Source organism: Manis pentadactyla, chromosome Y (assembly GCF_030020395.1).
Source record: "Manis pentadactyla isolate mManPen7 chromosome Y, mManPen7.hap1, whole genome shotgun sequence".
Classification (NCBI taxonomy): Eukaryota; Metazoa; Chordata; class Mammalia; order Pholidota; family Manidae; genus Manis; species Manis pentadactyla.
Window position 1 is genome coordinate 25,779,986 of NC_080039.1, and position 25,174 is coordinate 25,805,159.

The following is a 25,174-nucleotide window of genomic DNA, read 5'->3' on the forward strand; positions in this document are numbered from 1 at the left end:
CCTCCTTCCAGATTTTTACCTAAGATCACTAGTAATCAGAAATTCAGATTTCAGTACCTAACAAAATTTTAACTGTAATGATTCTGTTTTTGTGCATACATGCGTGGGGGAAAAGACAGTTCTGTATGTTCATTTAACACCTTCCCTGGAAGAATATTTTACAAACACTTGTACGTCTGTTTTTAGAAACAAAATAAGGTCCATACTATAAGTGTTTTCATTAAATACTATGGACATCAATAGTCATTTTAACGGCCACAATATATACTACAGAGTACAATTCATGTTTTTAGGTGGTTTCCATTTTTCACTGTATGAACAGTAAAGAATGTCTACGTCCACAAATATTGTGGTGTCTTCACACCATTTCCCAGAGAAAAACATCTGGATGTGAAAATACTGAGTGGAGTTGAATTCTGCACATCTTTATGAATTTAAAAATATTTATACATGAATATTAAATTTGTCATGGCTCTTAAAAGCATCTTGGGCTTGATAGCAAAGAGAACGATGTATTTATTGGTTTTCCGTAACAAAGACGAATGAAGGCTGAAGATGAAAAAAGCAAAACACTTTTATTAAATTCCATGAAACCCAGTACTTAATAATGGGGCAATGTGGAAGGCACCGTGTTAAGGCAATGATACGAATAAGAAATGTAAGGAGGAAGTAACAGTTCAGGGTTTATACCAAGTATTTTGCTTTGATTCACATTCATAAACAGTGTAAATCAAGTACAGTGTTAACACTATCATCTGATAAAACGATTGAATTTTTTTCCTTCGAAAAATTTGAAACTCTACATGAATTATTGCAAATAATACAATGTATTGCTGACAACTATGAAGCTCCCTGTTTTTAATCTATCTGTAAAGGACAAGTTGGTAAATTTTAGTTTGTATCTTCAGAACTGAAATAAATTTGTTTATATCAACAGGACTTACTGGCCCACAAACTGTAAGTGACATCTTAAGGGATTTTAATATGCCAGGTAAAGCTATTCTTTGAGTTTATTCACCTATGTCTATGTCTATATGTGCGTGTGTACGTATGACATATTTCTGATTAAGTCATTCAGTTCAGGAAATACTTCTGAACCCTCACAACTATCCGGTTTTCAAAACCCGAGAACTGTATCTTGACCATGATTAAATTCAAGTCCAACTGAAAGCAGAGAACTCTGCCCAGTCGTTTTTTTTTTAAGGGAACATATCATCTTTACTAAATTATTTAAACCACCTGTTAGTAGGATGGAAAACCACAGATAGAAATCCAGGAGAAAGTCAAAGAATGTAAGTAAAATTAGTATAAAAACACATAAAATCAGCAAAAAAAAAAAAAAAAAGGCATAAAGCTGTTGTGATTTGCCCATAGGGAAAAAGCTCTATTTGGAGTTCCGTTAATTTTATGGACTTCTTTTCAGCCATAATCTACCTTACCTCCAAAGTCACTACTGACTACCACTTCATGATTCTAGTTCACCATCGTACATTTAAAACAACTTATACAGTTGTTTTATCTACACAGATCCATTTAGCAAAGTGATACACACTTAGTGAATGATAAAAAACTTACTGAAAAAGTGAGAGGAAGCCAGACGTTTATGATAAATGTTAATTCTTCAAAATTATTTTAGGAACAAAATTAATGGCACTATCCTCTCAAGAAGTCATCCTAACTGGGAGGGAAGAAAGTCAGAAAAAAAATGAGCAAAGAAAACACTCCCATACCTGGGAAGAACTATAATCTAGTATTTTTATGTGGGCACTAAGAGCAAGGTCCATGATGTCTAGAGGCACATCATCACTGTGGGCCAGATTCCAAAGAAGGTTCAACACCTTCTGTGCCAACATGTCATCTTCACCGTGCTCTGCAAGACGACTTATCAGCTCAAGTAGCTTTTCACGTTGCTTTTTACTTGCATTTATCCAACTTGCCTAGAAGAAAATACTTGAATTACATAAATATCAAATTCATGCATATATTTATATCAACACTGCTTTAATTACATGGCTTTCAATAAAGTATACTGAATTCATAACATCCAAAAACAAATTAAGTGTATAACTGAACACTACCCAAGTCTCTTCAGGACAGTACTCATGGGACAGAAGGATCGAACTTCCAGGAAAAAAAAGAAGATCTCTATTTACAACTTAAACTCTTATAACTACTAACTTCAAAACTGCACATTGAAAGGATGAAAAAGAATACCTGATACAAAATGTTTAGGAGTCTTAAAATTCAGCAACAAAAAACATAAACCGATTGATAAACACAACCAGGCAGAGGACTTAACAGACATTTCTCCAAAGATACACAAAAGGCTCATAAGCAGATGAAAAGACGCTTAAAATCACTGATCATTAGGGAAATGCAAATCAAACTTACAATGAGATATTACCTTACACCCATCAGCCGGGCTACTATTAAAGAAAACAAACAGAAAACAAGTGTTTTCAACGATGTGGAGGAAATAGAACTCTTGGCCACTGTTGGTGGGAATGTAAAATGGCAGTGGTATAGAAGACAGTATAGTTCCTCAAAAAATTAGAAACTATTATGTTATGACCCAGCAATTCCAAATCTGTGTAAACAACCAAAAGTATGGAAAGCAGGGTCTCAAGGAAACATCTTTACACCAGTGTTGAACAGCAGGATTTTTTATGCACAGCGACTAAAACATGGTATCCATCAAGAGAATATTGGATATGCAGAATGTGGCATATCCATAAATTGAATATTAATCACTTTGAATGGGAGGAAATTCTCGTATGTGCTACAAACATGGGTCAAACTTGTGGACATCATGCTCAGTGAAATAAGCCATCCACAAAAATAAATACTGTGTAATTCTACTTACATGAGGTACTTATTACAGAAGTCAAAATCATATAGTCAAACCAGAGGGCTGTCAAAGCATAGTGAGAGTGAAATTGGTGCATTAACATTAATTTAATGAATAAAATAATCAGTTTAACTGGATGAAAAGAGCCACAGAGATGGATGGTGGTAATGGTTGCGTAACACTATGAACGTATTTACAGCATTATGAACATATTTACAAATGAACTGTACATTAAATGTTTAAGATGGTGAAGTTTATGGCATATGTATTTTACAATAAAAATAAACTGGGAAAAGTTTGTGTTGAGAAACAGGGTGGACCCATAAAGCAATAGGCCTTTTAAACTTTTATTTATTTTGGAATCATTAATGCACAGTTACATGAGCAACAGTGTGGTTGCTAGACTCCCCCTATTATTAAGTCCCCAGCACATACCCCATGACAGTCACTGTCCATCAGTGCAGTAAGACGCTACAGAATCATTACTTGTCTTTGCGTTATACTGCCTTCCCCGTGTCCCTTCCGAATTAAATTATGCATGCTAATCGTAATGCCCTCTTTTTCCCCCTTATCCTTTCCTTCCCACCCATCCTCCTGTCTCTTTCCCTTTGGCAACTGTTAGTTCATTACTGGGTTCTGTGAGCCTGCTGCTGTTTTGTTACTTCAATTTTTTCTTTGTTCTTATACTCCACAGATGAGTGAAACCATTTGGTACTTGTCTTTCTCCGCCTGGCTTTTTTCACTGAGCATAATACCCTCTAGCTCCATCCATCTTGTTGAAATGGTAGGATTTGTTTTCTTCTTATGGCTGAATAATATTCTATTGTGTGTATATGTACCACATCTTCTTTATCCATTTATCTACTGATGGACACGTAGGGGTTGCCTCCATTTCTTGGCTATTGTAAATAGTGCTGCGATAAACATAGGGGTGCATCTCTCTTTTTCAAACTGCACTGCGGCATTCTTAGGGTAAGTGCCTAGGAGTGGAATTCATGGTCAAATGGTTATTTCTATTTTGAGTTTTTGGAGGAACCACCATATATACTGCTTTCCACAATGGCTGAACTAATTTACATTACCACCAGCAGTGTAGCAGGGTAACCCTTTGTTTGCATTCTTGCCAGCATTTGTTGTTCCTAGTCTTTTCTGTGTTGGCCATCCTAACTGGTGTGAAGTGGTATCTCATTGTGGTTTTAATTTGCATTTCTCTGATTATTAGCCATGTGGAGCATATTTTCATGTGCCTGTTGGCCACCTGAATTTCTTCTTTGGAGAAGTTTCTGTTCAGATCCTCTGCCTACATTTTTTTTGGTATCATTAATGTACAATTACTTGAACAACATTATGGTTACTAGACTCCCTCTATTATCAAGGCCCCCCCACATTCCCCATTACGGTCACTGTCCATGAGCATAGTAAGATGCTATAGCGTCATTACTTGTCTTCTCTGTATGTACTGTCTGCCTTTTATGTGTCCCCTCCTGCTACACTATGTATGCTAATTATAATGCTCCCCCTGATCCATCCCTTCCCATCCATCCTCCCCATTCCCTCTCCCTTTGGTAACTGTTAGTCCATTCTTGCTTCTGCCCATTTTTAAATTGGATTATTTGTTTTTTGTTTGCTGAGTTGTGTGAGCTGTTTACATCATTTGGATGTCAACTCCTTATTGGATACATCATTTATGAATATATTCTTCCATACTCTAGGATGTCTTCTTGTTCTACTGATGGTATCCTTTGCTGTACAGAAGCTTTTCAGCTTGATATAGTCCCACTTGTTCATTTTTGCTTTTGTTTCCCTTGCCTGGAGAGACATGTTCATGAACTTTTTAAACTTTTTTAACAAAAGCGAACATGAAGAAAAGAAGTTTGAAAAATTCTAAATTGTTGACCAAGAATAATCTTTAAAATGACCCCCCCCAGAAAAAAAATACTTTTGTGTTGGAGAAAACAAAATATTCTCCCACTAAACACAACTTAAAAATCTGGGAATTATACATAAACAAATATAATCTGTAAACCAGAGAAAAGCAAGCAGAATAGTTAGGACTTCAAAATCTGAGGAACAAGGTCGTTGACTTCCCTGGATTTTCTTTTGTTTCAAATACCATGGTCTTGAAGTTGGAAGAAGCCAGCAATATGGAAACACTGATGCATGCAGATGATGTAAGAGCCCCCCACCGCCACTGGCACCTCCCCGCCACAAGACACCTGTATAGTCAAAGAACCAAGAAAGGGGCAACACGGTATGATAGAAAACAAATATCCTATCCCGACAAATGATACAGAAAAAATTATGACCATTACCCACCTACACCACAAAAAGTTGAGTGGGGAACCTACACTTCATAAGACTTTAAACAAAGTATCCCAACACCTGAGTGATAAAAGAGAAGCCCAAGTAGGGAGAATTTCTTCTGCCAGCCAAAAGTAACAAGAAGCCCTTACTTTTGAGTGATGTCAAAGAAGGCCTGGTGGACAGTCAGGACATTTACTGTGGCTCAGCAGTAATAAGAACACCCCCACCATGGAACACACAGGGAGTCTGAACTTCCTTCTGGCCCAGGAGCAAGGAATGGTCGACCTAAGAAACAGGGAGGATGAGAGAGGAACTCAGAGCTCTATCTGACAGACAGTAACAAAAGGGAATTTCTCCTCTTCCCCTGCCTTGGTGGTATCAGAAAAAAAAAACAGTTAAAACAGAAGGTTTAAATGTCCTCGTAGTCTCATTAGAGGAAAAAAAACTTTCACTTTCGGTTCTAAGTTACTCAACATAACAAGAATCAGGAAGATGTTAAACTGAATGAAAAAAAGGTGAATGACACATGTTAAAGTGAAGTGACAAGATGTTACAATTATTAAAGATGTTAAAGCAGCCATACAAATTCTGCAAGGCCATCGAGAAAAAAAACAAAACATAACGGAAATTTAAAAAATGGATACTTAACTCAGGATGGGTGGACTATAAAGATGAAATGAATAACAGAGGACACAGAAGACCAAAAATAAGCTTAAGCCCTCACAATTCATCCATCACTAGGAAGTACACATGGTCTACGGCAAAGATTAACAGAGGTTCTTTATTTTGTAAAATGAAAAGATTCTGAGGCAAGCTCAAAGTAAAAGATTGGAAAAAGATACTTAAATATTAAAGGAGAGCAGGAGTGGCTATATCAGTATCAAACATGTTTTAGAGTAAAAAAATTATCAAGAGAATGCACGGGACACGTATCTATTGGAAATGGGTCAGTGCACCAATAAGACACGGCAAACCTAAATGTGTAATTACCAAATATGTGTATGATGCAAAATATGTGAAGCAAAACCTGACATAATTCAAAGGAAATGACAGGCAAATTCATAATGAGAGGCAGAAAATTAACTTCCCTTTCTAAGTGACTGACACAACTACTAGACAGAATATCAGCAAAAATACTTAAGAACTAAAAAACCCATCCACCAACAGGATTTACTTGACATATACAGAAACACTGCACTCATCCATAGTAGAATACAACTTCTTTTCAAAGTACCCACAGAAAACATACCAAGACAGATGATATCCTGGGTGATAAAACAAACACTAACAAACTTAACAGAATGGAAGTAAAACTGTGTCTCCATCCACACTGGAATCAAACTATAACTCAATAAACGAAAAGATGACAGAAAAATATTCTAATACTTGAAACTAACATAGTTCTGTGTTGTTCAAGAGATGCCTTAATAGAGTTTAAAAACATAATAAACTATAAGTGAAAATCAAATGCAGCAAAATTTACATAAAATATATGCAATTATGAAAGCAGTGGCAAGGGGGAAACATATAGAATTAAATCCATATATGAGAACACAGGAAATGCTTAAATGAATAATCAAAGCCACTTTAAGAACACTGGAAAAGAACAAAATAAAACCTGAAACAAGAAGTAGGAAGGAAATGTAAAAGAGGAGAACAAAAACGAATAGAGTTGAAAATAAAAATTGAGAAAACTAATGAAATAAAGACTTGGTTCTCTGAAAGGATCAATAATCTGACAAACTTCTAGCATGGTGAACAAAGGTAAAAAACAAAGTAAAAAACAGAGATAACACAAGTAACAAAATCAAGAATGAAACAAGAGATATGCCCCTATAGACTGTGGCAGATATGGTAAGATAATAGGGAGTGAGTGCTGGAAAGAACCCAACAACTGTAACTGTCAATTTACATGAAATCAATCACATCACTGGAAAACACAGTTACGACATATCAACCAATACAAGACAACTGTAGAACTAGCACTACTAAGGAAATTAAATGCATGATTTTAAAACTCCCGGAAACAAAATCACCAGTAACAGGTAGCTCTACTGAAAAATTCTACTTGACACTTAAAGAAGTAACACTGTTGCTCATAATTTCTCCCAGAAATGTAAGAGGAAAAAAACACTTCTTCACTTAAACACAAAAAAAGAAAACTACAGACTGTGCCTCTCATGAATACACATGTAAAAGTCCATAACAATGTGTTATGTTATGTAACATATGTATGTAACAAAAAAATGTTAGTAAACAGAACTCAACAACATATAAAAATAATGCAGCATGACCAAGAGTGGCTTATTCCAGGGATGCAATACTGATTCCGTAATTGAAAAACAATTAGTACAATCCACTGCATTAGCAGCGAAAATAAAATAATGATACAATCACTTCTATCAATGTAGAAAAAAGAAATCTGACAAAACCGCTCATGACAAAAACTCTCATAAAATACAAATGGATGGGAACTTCCTCAATCTGATGAAAGGCATCCATAAAAAAAATACAGCTAACATTATTTTCAATAGTGAAACACCAATGCTTTCAATCTCCCTAAGACAAAAAAGACGTCTGCTTTACCTACTTCCCTTTAACACTGTACAGGACCCACGTGGTATGGAGACAGACGAATGAAACAAAACAAAGAACCCAGAAATAGTTCCATACAAACACGCTCAGTTAACATTTGACAAAGGTGCACAGGTAAATAAACACAGGTGCAATGAAAGCTTTTCACTAAATGGTACTATAACAACTACAGATACATAGGGGACTAACAAAATGAACTGCAACCTAAGTCTTACATATAAACAAAACCAGTTCATAATCAATCATATTAAACTGTAAAACGGCAATACTTTCAGGAAAAACAACATAGGGGAAATTCTTTGGTATTTACAGGAAGGCTGTAAATTCTTAGTTGTGACACCAGAAGTGTGATCCTCTAACATAACGTAAGGGGATATAAATTAAACTTCCTTAAAATTAAGAACTTTTGCTGGAAAAAGATCTTGAGGATGAAAACACAACCTAAGGACTGCGAAAAAATATTTGCATACCAGGTATCTAATGAACAACTAGGCCTTGGAATAGAATAAGACCTCTGTAAATTCAACAGTGAGTAAACAAGCAACCCAATTAGAAAACAGGAAAATGACATGCAGAAGTATTTCACTAAAGATTCAGCACACAGTAAGGAAGTATTTTAACATACTGGCCGTTAAGGAAATATAATTTAACTATGACATTTCTAACTCATCTATGAGAATAAAGAAAAAAAGGGCGACAACCTCAAATTCTCAGAAAGATGTGGAGAAAATGGATCATTCATAATATGGGTGCGATATTATAGCTACTCTGCTGAACAGTTTGACAGTTTCTTAAAAATCTAAATATGCCCTCAATAAATTACTCACAAATTAAATCCACCAACACAGAAGAGGATTATGCATCACAACAAGTAAGATTTATTCCAGAAGTGTAACACTTTGAATATACAAAGATCAATGTAAACATAGGACAAAGACAAAAAGTCCATACATCACAGTAGATACAGAAAGGCAACTGACTAAATGCAACACTTTTTCATGATTAAAATAATAAATTAGGTACAGAAGGGAATTTCCTAAATCTGATAAATGACATCTACAAAGCCCTCACAACTAACATTATAACTAACGGCAAAAGACTGTCAGCTTTCTGACTAACATCAAGAATGCCCACTTTGCTACTTCTTTCAACAATGTGCTATTATGTTCTAGTCAGGATAATCAGGCAAGGGAAAACAAAAGGGTGCCCAGATGGAAAGGAGGGAGTAAAACTTTCTATTAGCTAATGATTTGATCTTGCACAGTGAAAATCTAGGGAATCCATTCAAAAAAAAAACTATCAGAAGTAGTAAATATAATGGTTGCAGGTCACAAAATGAATTTTTAAAAAATCAACATTATTTCTTTGTAAGGGGTGTGTTTTCTATATACAGAGTAAGAACAGTTTAAGACTGAAGAAACTACTTCCACTTACAGGTAACATCAAAAACAGTAAATTACTTCACTAGAAATTTAACAAAAATGGGGTGAATTCTAAAAAGGCATTGCTGAAAGAAATTGAAGTCCTAAGTAAATGGAAAAACACCTCTAAATAAATGCAAAAATTGTGCATATTCATGAGCTGGAAGACTACTATTACTACAATGGCAATACAATGCAAGCTAATTGCCAAAAATCTTATTCTAAATATCCCACCTAACCTCTGTGCAGAAGTTGACAAGCTAATTTAAAAAAATACAAAGTCAAAAGACCTACACTAGGCAAAATGGACTTAAAAAGGAAAAGTTTGAGTGTCATCTCTGAAAAAGTTCCTATCCAAAATCATTTACTCGTTTCTTTTAATGTTTTATTCATGAGAATAAACTTGAATAAAGAGAAGAAACACTTCCTACCTTGAAAACGTTCTACAGTTATGTAACTGAATCAGTGTGGTGCTAAAATCATAACACAGAGATTAGTGTTAAAATAGAATAAGAAAAAACAGAAAAAACATAACAAAAAAACCCAGAAATAAAACCCTTGTAACTATGATTAACTGACTTTAGATGGGAAGTTCTTGTAAGAATAGTCTGTTTAAACAAATGTTGCTGGGATACCTGAATATATTCACATGCAAAAGGATATTCACATGACATATCCAAGAAATTAATTAAAAATGGAATATAGACCTAAATGTAAAAGCTAAAACCACTTATTAGAAAACACCTTTTAAAGTCTGTGAAGCTATAGGCAATGGCATCTTAAATATGAAACTAAAGCACAAGTGACCAAAAAAATACAGATTGAAAAGAAATTTAATTCGTTTTCATGAAAATGAAAACGTTCTATTTTCAGTGATGGAAAGCAGATTGCTTTTTTTCCATGAGCAGGAAAAGAAAGGGTGGAAAGATAAATGGCTGGGGTGATGAAAACATTTTAGAACTTGACAAAAGAAGAGTGCTCACACAACACTGAATGTACTAAATTATACTGAATTGTACATTTTAAAATGGTTAAGTTTATGTTACGTGAAATTCACCTGAAAAAGAAGTTTTAACTTATGTAATGAAAAGAACATAAAGAAAGTGGAAAGACACTTTGTAACCTAACCTGTAAAGGATAATATCGCAAATCATGATATAAGGGATTTGTATACAGAATGTATAAAGGATTGTTTTGAATAAAAAATAAAAAGAAATAACTAAATGATTTGGACTGGAATTTGTCAGAGATGACTTTCAAATAACTAATAAACACATAATATATTTAACATCACCAGCCTTTAACGAAAAGCAAATCTAAACTACAATGAGGTAGCTGTTCTACTTCATGAGGATGGTAAAAATAAAAACGACAATAACAAGCATTGTCAATGATGAGAAAAAACTGAAACCGTCATACACTGTTGGGAATGTAAAATGAGACCAACAGCTTGGAAAAGAGCTTAGCAATTCCTCAAAAATATTCTGTTTAGTTACTACATGATCTAGCAATTCTACTATTATATCTCCAAGAGAACTGAGGACCTATGTCCACACAAAAATGTGTACAGTAACATTCACACCATTCTTTATAATTACCAAAAAATGGAAAATACCCAAATATTGATCAGCTGATGAATGGGTAAGATGTGTCGTATCTACACAATAAAACATTTATTTGGTAGTATGAATCACCAGATTTATCAACACTTAAAAATAAAATGCTTACACATAATGTAGCAGGGGGGACAAGGGAAAGGCAGTATATACAGAGAAGACAAGTAGTGATTCTCTAGCATCCTACTACGCTGATGGACAGTGACTGTAATGGGGTATGTGGGGGGGACTTGATAATAGGGGGAGTCTAGCAACCATAATGTTCAAGTAATTGTACATTAACGATATCAAAAAAATATGATGCTTACTTAATAATACGTGTTCAACAATTGGTAAGACAAAAGGGCATGAACAGATAATGGAATTTTTATTAAGGTTATACTTATACCATCTTGAGAATTTCTGACATACAAAGAGGAGGACTTGCCACCACTCACTCCTTCTGTCCTTATGGCCATTACTGATACACCATTTCAGAAGTTATCTCAGAAATTAACATTTAGAGTTACACAATAACTTCCAATACTGATTTCCTTGCCTACCTATCATAAACCCCAGTGGATTAAAATATATGTACAGATTTCATCACATGTACTAAGATTCTTTCATTTGCTGAGTTGCTATTCAGTATTAATTTTCATGGTTGGTAGCATTCCATTATTACATTACACTATATCATTACTTACAGACATCTGAGTTCCTTTCATTTTGGGGTTCATACAAAAAACTCACCGATAGAAACTACTGAACATGTACCGTGGTACATATAATGTAAGTTCATCAAGGTATATATTCAGAAATCTAACAGTTTTGTAATAGGACACAAGAACATACATGCTAAGAGATAATGCCAAACTTTTCTCATGTGACTGCACAAACTTAAATTGCCAACAGCAATGTAATTGTTATTTCAACAAAAATCATAGTGATTCTAATGCCTACGGTTACAGAGATTCATGAGCAATGACATATAATTTTATGTTCTTGATCCACAAATTGTCCAAATCTTAACAATCAGAGAGAGTTAAAAAAGAGTTAAAATTTAAAAAAAGAAAAGGCTATTGGCCCCTTATATCAATGCAAATGTGACCTCAGAGACTCTTGGACTTTTTTCTGACTCTGGCCTCTATATGCCTGAGTACATTACCCCAAAGACCATTCTGCCTCACTCTGTATTTGTATCAGATGTCCCTTTCCACTAAAAGAAACATTTCCATGTTTTTCTACAGTTTATTTTAATCAAAAGTAAAAATGAATCATTGCCGTAAGAATTTAAAGTAACCTGAATGAAAAATGTTTATGATTCTGTCTTTGTGCTGGTAATACACAACAACCAAGTCTTCACGAGAGATGATTGGTTTAACTAAACACACGATATGTCTGCTTAATGAATTCTACTTAAAATTATATGGTAGTTCTTCATTATTTAAAACTACAACCTTAAAGCAATCAAAAAGATGATCAAGTTGTTCTGGAGAAAAATTCCCAGCCAACTTTGCCAGTAGGTCATGTACATTCTTCACAATGGCTTCATGTTTCCCTGCCTATTGAAAAAACAAAACCACGATAAGTAAAGGCAAACAAATCGTGTAACACTTGAATTCCAATAAAACCAATAGGAGCTTTACTGTGTTAATGTCTACTAATTAATGAAGTATTCGTAACTCTTTCATGTGAGATTTTAACAGAATTTCTAGTATTTTTAATGCTTCAGAGCTGTCTCTTCTACTCCTTATATACTCAATTTCTTCATATGAAGAGCAATGTACTTTAAGAATTCAGGTAAGAGTTTATTATAGACTCCTTTTTTAAAAATTAAGAGACAATAAGGCAAAATAATGCACTGACATAAGCTGAACACTTAAAACTGTTAAATAAGGGCAAGAATATTTAATTGGTTTTACTTAAAAAATTAAAAAGCTTTTTAACCTACAGCTTCATCATAGTTCATCAGCAATGCACCAAAACACCTGCCATTAAGATAAATAAATATGCATTAGCAGTTCTGAAAACAAAGGTTATCTGTTCATGTGAAAAGTTAAAATCTGTAAGTATTTATAATACAGCAGTATTCTCACTCCAGGACTGTAATAGAAAAATAACCACTTTGTAATTGCTATAATCTATATATACTACATACATTCCTTAAGCCTTTAACGATGAGTGTCAGGATGGAGGAAATTCATTTCACTTAAAAATACTCTTTGTAGTGATTTCTGGGAAGATAGTGTCACAGAGAGACCTTGAATCTACTTCTTCTACCTTCACACTGAATCTTCACCTACATACAGAGCGGTTCAATTTCAGGAAGTATGGAGGACTGGCTAAGTGAGCAGCTTCACCACAACAGGGGCAGAAAAATCAAATACAAACAGCGGGAGAGAGGAACACATGGTAACGCAGGGAACCTCACCCCATGGCAATGACCCGCAGAGGACTGGGCACAAACCCTGTCCTGAGGCACAGAAAGATGTCACATTTCAAGTTCATCTAGAGGATAAGCAAAAAAAACCCCAATCCAGTGAACGAAAAGCACCTGCTGTTTGGTGGAAGAATGCGTGAAATTCTCTCTGGATCAGATCTGGTGAGTGTCACTGTTAGCACTGCTTCCCCACATCAAAAGTGGTGTGGGGGAGTAGGGCTGGGGCATGCACAATTTCAAGATTCAGTCTAGGTGGTTTCCCAGACCCTACCCACACCCAGACGCAGTGGAGAGTGCATCTTGCCAGGGCTGCACTGTGGGCGCTGCCACGTAACTGCAGAAGCGAGGCTTCCCTAGAGCCACTTACCTCTGTGTGCTCAATGCTGATGAATGAAAACTCTAAAGCCAGTAGCCACAGAAGTGAGGCTTCCCTGGAGGCCATACCTGGACTTGAGATTGCACTAGCAGAGTGGGCCAGTCACCACAAACCCATGGAGAACATGGCCATGCCACTGCTCCACCCAATGCAAGGAAATAGTAGCTAGAGGCAGGGCTTTCTGGGAGACTGTACCTGGGCCTGAAAGAGTGAACTCCATCAGGAGCTACTAAGGAAGCCCTCTGATTGGACCCCTCCAACCATGTTCTCCTCCAACAAGCACTGAGAGTCCTGACATCAGGACACCCCCATCTCATGCTCAGTAGGCCTACAGCCAGCCAGTTAAAACCACTAGGCACCCGCAGTTTGCTCAGGGGACCTTCCCTGCACGAGGACTATCCTGCAACTGGAGATGCTTTCTATTAACTCAGAACCAAACACAGACAGTGAAAACTGAATGAGGAGATAAAGAATAGGCTTGAAACAAAACAACAAGATAAAAAAGAACCAAATGAGGGTCGAAGCCAAGAAGGCAGCGTGAATAGGGCAGCAGAAATCTCCTCCCAAAAACCGTACACGTTTTTGAAAATACAACAAATATAACTAATCCTAAAAGAGAGACGAGAAGATACAGTACCACAGTCAGGCTACATCTACATCTGCGAGAACTCAGCACCTCATGAAAGGGGTAAGACACAAGTCGCGGCCCGGCGGGACACGAGCGCTCTCCCCACGCCAGCCCACCGGCGGAAGGAGAGGAGTCGGAGCGGGAAGGGGGTGGAAGACAAGGCCTGCTAAACACCCAGCCCTAGTCAGCCACATTGGGAGGGCAGACACACACTGAATGGTGTTCTGGGTATTAGCAAAACGAAAGAGGAAAAGCTGCGAGCAGGTCCCCACAGCTGGCGCCACTGGGACAAAAGAAAAGCGAGTGCTTTTTGAAAGTCTTAAACAGACAGGGGCCTCACAGCTGGACAGAAGCATCCCAGCACTCAGACCACCAGCTGGGAATCCCAGGGAACTCCAGGCGCCCTAAACCCCTGGGTGGCAGTGAAGCTCTGTAGCCCCTCATGCTGATAAAGACCCTCCTGACCATTACCCCCCTGCACGGCTGCACCACAGCAGGAGCGCGGCTTGGGAGCGGCCGCGCCCACAGAAAATGCCCAGACCCTCCCCTGCAGCTGCCCGAGCCAGACTCAGAGGCCACACCTGTGCTTGGCAGCCCAGCACAGACAGAGGAAGCCGGGACAGGATGCGAAGGGTCGCCGTTCTTGCAGGAGAGCACACCCAGCGGGCCTGCCTCTCCCCGCGGGGATCACGGCTGCACTGAAAGCTGCCCCGCCCGCAGCGGCTCAGGAAATAAAACTGGAAGCTGCTTCCCGTGTGCGGGTAACTGGCACAGGCAGCGGAGGACGGCAAGACGCAGAAAGGGACGTTGTTCTCCCAGCTCACAAACACGCCAACTGCCTATGACTACCTCAACAGCCATGAAAAGGCAGAATAATTTGATCCAGTCCAGAATTACCAAGACGACCCCTGAGAGGGAGCCTGGGGACATAGATTTAACAAATCTTCCTGAAGAAGAATTCAAAATAAAGGTCATAACCATGCTGATGGAGCTGTAGAGAAATATGCAGGAGCTAAAGGATCACGTTAGGAGGTAGAATACGGAAATAAAAGAATCTCTGGGAGGACTTCAGAGTAGAGTGGATGAGGTGCAAGAGGCCATTAATGGAATAGAAATCAGAGGACAGGAAGACAGAGAAGGTGAGGCTGAGAGAGATAAAAGGATCTCCAGGAATGAAAGAACATTAAGAGACCTGTGTGATCAAGCCAAACGGAACAATGTTTGCATTAAAGGGGTACCCAAAGACGCAGAGAGAGAAAAGGGAAATAAAGTGTCTTTGAAGAAATAATTGCTGAGAACTTCCCCAAACTGGGAGACAAAATAGTCTCTGAGAGCATGGAAGCACAGAGAACTCCCAAAACAAGGGACCCAAGAGAGACAACACCAAGACACATAATAATTAAAATGGCAAAGATCAAGGACAAGGACATAGTATTAAAGGCAGCCAGAGAGAGAAAAAAGGTCACCTACAAAGGAAAACCCATCAGGCCATCATCAGACTTTTCAACAGAAACCTTACCGGCCAGAAGAGAATGGCATGATACATGTAGTGTAATGAAACAGAATGGCCTAGAGTCAAGAATACTGTATCCAGCACGATTATCATTTAAATATGAAGGACGGATTAAACAATTCCCAGACAAGAAAAAGCTGAGGGAATCTGCCTGCTGAAACCACGTCTACAGGATATTTTAAAGGGACTGCTCTCGATGGAAGCACTCCTAAGGCTAACAAGATGTCACCAGAGAAAATAAAATCACAGCAAAGAAAGTACACCAAACAAATACTAAGTAAAGGCAAAAGATAAAATCATCGACTCACAAATGCAGGCAAAGGAAATACAATAGAGTACAGAATAAAACACCTAACACATAAAGAATGGAGGATGAGGAGTAAGAAGGGAGGAATCAAGAACCATCAGACTATGTCTATAACAGCTTAATAAGCAAGTTAAGGCAGACAGGTAGATAGCAAAGAAGCTACCCTTGAACCTTTGGTAACCACAGATCTAAAGCCTACAATGGCTATAAGTACATGTCTTTCAGTAATGACCCTAAATATTAATTGACTGAGTGCACCAATCAAAAGACAAAGAGTAAGAGAATGGATAAAACAGCCAGACCCATCTACATACTGCTTATGAGAATCCCCTGAAAACCCAAAGACATACACAGACTAAAAGTCAAGGGATGGAAGAAGATATTTCATACAAACAACAGAGAGAACAAAACAGGTATTGCAGTACAGTATCACACAAAATAGACCTCAAAACAAAGAAAGTAACAAGAGATAAAGAAGGACATTACGTAATGATAAAGGGGGCACTCCATCAAGAGGATATAACCATTATAAACATACATGCACCCAATAGAGGACCACAAACATATGTGAAACAAATACTAACAGAATTAAGGGAGGAAATAGAATGCAATGCATTCATTTGAGGAGACTTCAACACACCACTCACTCCAAAGGACAGTTCCACCAGACAGAAAATAAGTAGGACACAGAGGTGCTGAACAACACACTAGAACAGCTGATAGACCTAACAGACGTCTACAGAACGCTACACTCAAAAGCAGCAGGATACACATTCTTCTCATGGAACATTTACCAGAATAGACCACATACTAGGCCACAAAAAGAGCCAAAGTACATTAAAAAAGACTGAAATTCTAACAACCAACTTGTCAGACAACAAAGGTATACAACTAGAAATAAACTGCACAAAGAAAACAAAAAGGCTCACAAACACATGAAGGCTTAACAACATGCTCCTAAGTAATCACTGGATCAATGACCAAATTAAAACAGAGATCAAGTAATGTATGGAGACAAATGACAAAAAAACAGCACAAAGCCTCAATTTCTGTGGGACAAACAGAAGGCAGTTCTAAGAGGAAATAATATAGCAATCCAGGCCACTTTAAAGAAGGAAAAACAATCCCAAATGAATAGTTGAAAGTAACAATTATTAAAATTGGAAAAAGAAGAACAAATGAGGCCCAAAGTCAGCAGAAGGAGTGACATAATAAAGATCAGAGAAGAAATAAATAAAATTGAGAAGAATAAAAACAATAGGAAAAAAATCAATGAAACCAAGGCTGGTTCTTTGAGAAAATAAACAAAATAGGTAAGCCCCTAGCCAGCCTTATTAAGAGAAAAAGAGAATCTACACATATAAACAGAATCAGAAACAAGAAAGGAAAAATCATGACGGATCCCACAGAAATACAAAGAATCATTAGAGGATACTATGAGAATCTATCTGTATGTTAACAAGCAGGAAAAGCTAGAAAAATGGACAACTTCCTAGAAAAATACAACCTTCCAAGACTGACCAAGGAAGAAAGAGAAAGTCTAAACAGACCACTTACCAGCAAAGAAATTGAAACAGCCATCAAAAAAACGACCCAAGAACAAAACCCCTGGGCCAGATAGATTTACCTCGCAAGTTTATCAGACATGCAGAGAAGTCATAATACCCATTCCCCTTAAAGTTTTCCCAAAAATAGAAGAGGACAGAATACTTCCAAACTCAGTCTGTGAAGACCGAATCACTCTAATCACACAACCAAGCAAACACCGCAAAGAAGAAGAAAATTATACACCATATCCCCAATGAACATACCTGCAAAAATACTCAACAAAATATTACCAAATAGAATTCAAAAATACATCGAGAGGATCATACAGCACGACCAAGTGGGAATCATCTCAGGGATGCAAGGATGGTACAACGTTCGAAAGTCTATCAACATCACCCACCACAGAAACAAAAAGAAGGATAAAAAGCATGATCATTTTGATGGAAGCTGAAAGAGCATTTGACAAAACTCAACATCCATTCACGACAAAAACTCTCAAGAAAATCGGTATAACAGGGCAAGTTCCTCAACACAATAAAAGCCATATATGATAAGCCCACAGCCAACATCATACTTAACAGTGAAAAGCTGAAATAGATGGGCAACAACACAGGGATGCCCACTTTACCCACTGACATTCAACACAGTACTGGAGGTCCTGGCCATAACAATCAGACAAAACAAAGAAATACAAAGAATCCAGATTGGGAAAGAAGGAGTCAAACTGTCACTATTTGCAGATGACATGATATTGTAAATAAAAACCCCTAAAAACTCCACTCCAGAACTACTACAACTAATATCTGAATTCAGCAAAGTTGCAGGACACAAAATAATCTGTTGCTTTCCTATACACTAATAATGAAATAGCAGAAACAGAAATCAGGAAAACAGTTCCATTCACAATTGCATCAAAAAGAAAAAATTTACCTAGTATAAACTTAACCAAGGAAGTGAAAGACCTATAGCATGAAAACTACAGGACACTCTTCAGAGAAATTAACAATGGAACCTCATCCCATGCACTTGTCTAGGAAAGATTAATATTGTCAAAATGGCCATCCTGCCTAAAGCAACATACAGATTCAATGCAATCCCTATCAAAAAACCAACAGCCTTCTTCAACGAACTGGAACAAATAGTTCTAAAATTCATATGGAAGCACAAAAGTCCCCAGATAGCCAAAGCAATCCTGAGAAGAAAAATAAGTGTGTGTGGGGGGGGATCTTGCTTCCCAAATGGAACGGGATACAGACTCCAGAGATTAACCCAAACATACATTGTCAATTAATATAAGATAAAGGAGCCATGGACATACAATGGGGAGATGACAGCCTCTTCAACAGCTGGTGTTGGCAAAGCTGAACAGCTACATGTAAGGGAATGAAACTGGATCACTGTCTAACCCCATACATAAAAGTAAATTCGGAATGGATTAAAGACCTGAATGTAAGCCATAAAACCATAGAACTCTAAGAAAAAAACACAGGCAGAAATCTCTTGGGCATAAAAGTGAGCAACTTTTTCATGAACATATCTCCCCGGAAAGGGAAACAAAAGCAAAAATGAACAAGTGGGACTATATCAAGCTGAGAAGTATGGGAAAATATATTCATAAATGACAGATCTGATAAAGGGTTGACATCCAAAAGATATAATGAGCTCACGCACCACAACGAAAAGCAAATAATCCAATAAAAAATGGGCAGAGGATCTGAACAGGTCTCCAAAGCAGAAACTCAGAGGGCCAACAGACACGTGAAAAGATGCTCCACATCGCTAGTCACCAGAGAAATACAAATTAAAACCACAATGAAATATCATCACCTCACACCAGTTACGATGACTACCATCCAAAAAACCAACAACAACGAATGTTGGCGAGGTTGTGGAGAAAGGGGAACCGTCCTGCACTGCTGCTGGCAATGTAATTTAGTTCAACCATTGTGGAAGGCAGTATGGAGATAACTCAAAAAGATTCAAAATAGAAATACCCTTTGACCCAGAAATTCCACTCTTAGGAATTTATCCTAAGAATGTAGCAGCCCAGTCTGAAAAAGACATATGCACCCCTATTTTTATCAGAGCTCTATTTACAACAGTGAAGAAATGGAAGCAACCTAAGTGTCCACCAGTAGATGAACGGATAAAGATGTGGTACATATACACAATGCAATATTATACAGCCATAACAAGAAAACAAATCCTGCCATTTGCAACAACATGGATGGAGCTGGAGGGTATTATGCTCAGTGAAATAAGCCAGGCAGAGAAAGACAAGTATCAAAACATTTCACTCATCTGTGGAGTTTAAGACCAAAGAAAAAAAGTAAGGAACAAAACAACAGCAGAAACACAGAACCCAAGAATTGACTAACAGTTACCAAAGGGAAAGGGACTGGGGAGTGTGGGTAGGAAGAGAGGAATGACTGGGAGGGGAAAGACAGGGGGCATTACGAATAGCATGTATAATGTGACGGTCAGGGCACGGGGAGGGCTGTGCAACAAGTAGTGGTTCTACAGCATCTTACTACGCTGATGGACAGTGACTGTAATGGGGTTTGTGCGGGGGAACTTGGTGAAGAAGGGAGCCTAGTAAACAGAATGTTCCTCATGTAATTGTAGATTAATGATAGCAAAAAAAAAATACATTAAGAAGGTCATCTACCACCATCATGTACAGTTTATCCAAGGCATGCTGGAGGGTTCGATATCCACATATTGAGGACAAGGATGCCCACTCTCACCACTTTTATTCAACATAGTACTGGAACTGTAGCCATGTCAATTAGACAAGAAGATATTAAAGGCATCCAAATAGATAAGGAAAAAGTAAAACTGTCAATATTTGCAGATGACATTACTCTGTATACTGAAGCTTGTAAATACCCCAACCCTACCATAAAACTACTAGCTTATTAATAAATAATTTCAGTAATGTCACAGGATACACAATTAACATATAGAAATCTGTTGAGTTTCTATATACAAATGACAAAATAGCAGAAAGAGAAATTAAAATCCCAAATATCAATGCATCCAAAAGAATTAAATACCTAGTAATAAGTCTACCCATGAAGCTAAAAGTTATGAAGTTATAAAACACTGATGTAAGAAAATGAAGACAACACAAATAAATGGAAAGCTAGTCCATGTGCACAGAAAGAATACTGTAAAAGTCCTGCCCAAAGCAGTAATTCCAACAAAATCCTTATCAAAATACCAATGGTATTTTTCATGAAACTAGAGGAAATAATCCTAAATTTGCATGGAACTACAAAAATCCCTGAATAGCCAATGAAACCTTGGAGAAGAAGAACAAAGTCGGAGGTGTCACGCTTCCTGATTTCAAACTCTTCCACAAAACTAGAGTAATGAATACACTTTTCTACTGGGACAAGAATACGTTTACAGGCAAACGGAGAGTCCAGATATAAATCAACAGTAATGTGGTCAATTAATATATGACAAGTGTATTCAGAAAGGAAAAGACCATCAGTCTCTTGAATAAATGGTGTTGGGTGAAAGAGGTGAAGGGGATAGAGAGACACAAAATCTCCATCATCTCAATTACAATGTATTTGAGTGATGAGGATGAACACTCAGCACACAGAATATAGTCAATAATACTGCAGTATCTATGTTGACAGATATCAACTCACTTATTGGGAACGACCATTTAATAATGTATTTAACTATCAAATTACTATACAGTACACCTGAAACTGACTCAAAACTTTATTATGAATGAACTTCAATCAAAAAAAGAGGTGCAACCTTCCAGTTATAAAATTAATCATGATGAAGGTATTAGCGTTAAGTACTACATACTATATTACAGTATCTTTGTGGGGTAAAAGCTACACTTAACACTGTGAGCATGGAGTAATGTAGATAACTGATGAATCTCTAAGGTGTTCATCTCAAACTAATATAATTGTTACATAAACTGTACTGGGAGGCGGTCCGAACCGCCAGTCTGATGACACAGTCCAAGAAGTCGGATGGAAGGGACTGCACAGTGGCCTTCCCAGAGGAGCAACCCAATATCCCTCCTGCTGAAAATGTCCCTCTCCTAATAAATTTGTTTATTATGGTTTTAATTCAAACTGCCCCTTCAGGGAAGAGGCCATATCTAATTCTCCCTGAAAATTTTAGGTACTGGCCCTAAAGGAAATAGGAAAAAACCACTACTGTCCCTGTGACTACCCCCGATGATGGGAAAGTGAGACCCCACGAGAACTGAACCCAAGTTTATGGGAAAAAGATATGGGAAATTTACCTGGGTTGAGGTTCCTTCCCCCACCCCTATGTGGCCTCCAAATAACATATTCAAAGATTAATGGCAACAGCTGGGTACAGAGAACAAATGATATTCTGTGGTGAGCCAGCCAGAGAACAAACCTGGCAAGCTATAAAACAAATGAGAACAGCGCATCACCTAACTCCACATCAGAAAAATCTCCACTATAGGTCTTACTGAAAATGGGTCTGAGACACACAGTCCATAAACTTTGTCCCTGCCTGCCAAAAAAAGTCGTGTTCTTTTAGAAAGAGCCTCCTTCTTTCCTACCAGAGATGAAGAATGGGAGTATATGTACAGAAGAATGAAGGCCCTACATAAAAATAAGAGAATAGTGACCTTTAGGTAGTCATCTGTGAAGAAACCAAGAGTCTGGCACCTACCTGATCTTTGTTAAGATTTTCTGGCCACAATAACTAAGAACAAAGCTTACGCAGAAACAAGTTAACTGCTAAGACCTGCCACATGATGTAATCTCAGTCTCCAAACGCATGTCACCGTGCTGTGTGTCAATTAAATGATTAATATCTGTACTTTATGTAATCAAAGAGTATATGATCAAAGTGCTACTTGTCAGTAAAGGCCAGGCTCAGCTTTTGCTAGTGCCTGTGTCATTTATTTCCGTTAGTCACCGATGCCGTCCATCCTTCAGGGACTCCTGGACTCACTGGAGCTGGACTCCAGCAAAACTGTATTTCAATTATTGGCAGGATTTCTGTATAGATCAAGAGTTTAAACTAAAGTAATACAAATTAACAGACTACTGCGTAATGACTACTATAGGGAGTAAACTTTTAGTATTTTCCTTACAACAATAAAATAGCTATCCTCTTAAATTCCTTACCTGTGTGGCCCAGATATTATCAAGATCCTGCAAGGTAAGAGCCTTTTCTTTTGTCACAAAACGCAGAATCTTCTCTAGCTTTCCTACATACTGAGGCTGATGAAGACTATCTCGCAAAACTATGGATAAAATATTGTTCTGTTGTATCCATTCCTAAATATAATATAAAAATTTGTTTCATAACAGAAACTGAAAAGCTTTTATAAAACGCAAACTATGAGGATGGGGGAATTGAATAAATGTGTTAAAAGGTACGAACTTCCTGTTATAAGATAAATAAGTAGTGAGAATGTAAAGTACAGATTGCTCACTGTAGTTAACACTGCTGTATGAAATATTTGAAAATCTTTAATACAACAGATTCTTACACTTCTCTCATCACAAGGAAAAAACATTTTTCTCTTTTTGTATCTATGAGATAATGAATGTTATTAACTAAACTTGTGGTAATCATATGAAAATGTATGAAAATCAAACCGTCGCTGCACACCTTATGTTGAGTAACTAATATAGTGCTATTACGTCAAATACATCTCAATGAATAGAAAACTGAGTAATTCAGACTTCTAAGAAACATCAATGGAAATTCAAAAGCTCAAATTACATTTATGTTCATACATTATAACTAAAATATAGTTAACCCATGAACAACACGGATTTGAACTAACTGCATCCACTGATATGCAGATTTTTTTCAATTAACATGCTGAAAATATTCTAGAGACCTGTGATAATTTGAAAAAACACTTAAAGTATGTGTTAATCATAACCTAACATATGTGTTTGTTATTGAGAAGGGCTATTCAAAATTAAGTTCTGCAATCAAAAGCGAAATCCAGCATTATTCTAGGGACAACTATGTGTTTAAATGTTGTTTTAGAGAAAAGCATTCAATTTACAGTAATTACACAGAATTCTAATTTGCACATTAATGCTCCTATGATGTGCTATATTTTATAAATTATAAACCAATTTGATGTGCTTATTTTTTAATGCAAAAATAAACAAACATTACAATAAACTGTTACACAAAAGTTAATTTTTCAGATACAAACATGTCCCCATATTACTGCAGTAACATCTCAAACTATCTGTAGAGAACCATGTTGTATGTGAATCTGTCCTACGAGATTCTTTTGTAAAAATGCCACAACAATACAAATTGGTTAAAAATTGTCTGAACACTATTTTCTGTCAAGGACTAGCAGGCATTTTTGAGTAGTTCTTTGCCTGACATTCCACAAAGTGGGCAAACTGCATACATGTAACCCTGACCACCAACACTGAGTCAGAGCCTAGGTGTAGGTTATTGACTATTTTCTCAGTATCAACCGAGTTTCCTCAAAATGCTTTTTATGTTTGGTCATTTCCACCATTAAACTGAAGACTCCATTAAGGTAGAAATTATTCTTCATAGAGGCACCCACAAGGCTGGCATACAAGACACACGAGAAAGAAATTACTGAGTAACCTACTACCGTATGTTATACATTTTTCAACACCAACATGTATAATGATCTATATGGTAAATAATTTCCTTTCAATATCAAAATGTAAATGGTTTGAAAAGTTCTTAGTATTATATAAAACATTACTTCTTTAGTATAACCTCCAATTTAAAACTTCTAAATTGGCATATTACCATCATGCCAATTCACTCACCAGATTCCAGATTTAATCCCTATAAATATTACCTCTTATTTATTTAATATCTAACAAAACACTAAACTAGAAGAACAATGACCATCTGTACTTAGGATGATATAGTTACTGAAGACGCAGGGCATTACTGTATCACTTCAAACAAATCATTTTTTACTACTATTACAAGGTAAGTTTTAGGATATAATGGTCATGAATCAATCTTCCAATTTCAAAGTTTTTGTTATTGTTGCTCCTAGAATTAACTGGTACTAATTTTCCTTCAATAGATTCTTACTTATAAAAAAAGCAAAGGAGCTTACTGCCATTCTCTCAGCAGTCAGCCACTCTTCCTCCTCAGGATTACAATGTCGGCCACTGTAATATATCACACTAGATATGACCTTGTTAATTTCATCCAGGGCATTCATCTTTCCATTAAAAGAACATATCTCCAACTGTCTGCAAGAGAAATTTGGAAGAAGTATTACTATGAGAAATCAAGCAAATGATTATTTAAAGGGAGAGCATCTTACCTGAGTATCATTCTCAACCTAAAAATATCTAAATTTTTTACAGTTTCCTCTTCTCCTGGAATCCTTGAAGCTAAATTCCTCAGAGACTTAATAATCACTGAAAGGGCATCATTTTTGGTTTTATTCTTTGCTTCTTTTTTCAGTTCTTCATCAGTTAAATTTTCTAAAAACTGTGGAACTCTTTCTATAACTGGAATGAAGTACTTTTTCACTGTACGCTGACTGAGAAACTCACAGCACTGTCCAAATGGTCTAAATAAGGAAAAACACAC

General features: G+C 37.0%; 1 protein-coding gene across 2 annotated transcripts in view; it reads right to left on the reverse strand.

The window, feature by feature from the left end:
* Positions 1-25,174, reverse strand: part of LOC130682134 (probable ubiquitin carboxyl-terminal hydrolase FAF-X) — a 166,041-nt gene that overhangs the window by 118,125 nt on the left and 22,742 nt on the right. For both annotated transcript variants that reach the window (XM_057496277.1, XM_057496278.1), the window contains exons 7-11: positions 24,903-25,154; positions 24,690-24,828; positions 22,726-22,878; positions 12,224-12,328; positions 1,731-1,937 (exon numbers count right to left, since the gene is read on the reverse strand). In XM_057496277.1, coding sequence (XP_057352260.1) covers positions 1,731-1,937; positions 12,224-12,328; positions 22,726-22,878; positions 24,690-24,828; positions 24,903-25,154 — 856 coding nt within the window. The remainder of the gene's footprint in view (positions 1-1,730; positions 1,938-12,223; positions 12,329-22,725; positions 22,879-24,689; positions 24,829-24,902; positions 25,155-25,174) is intronic.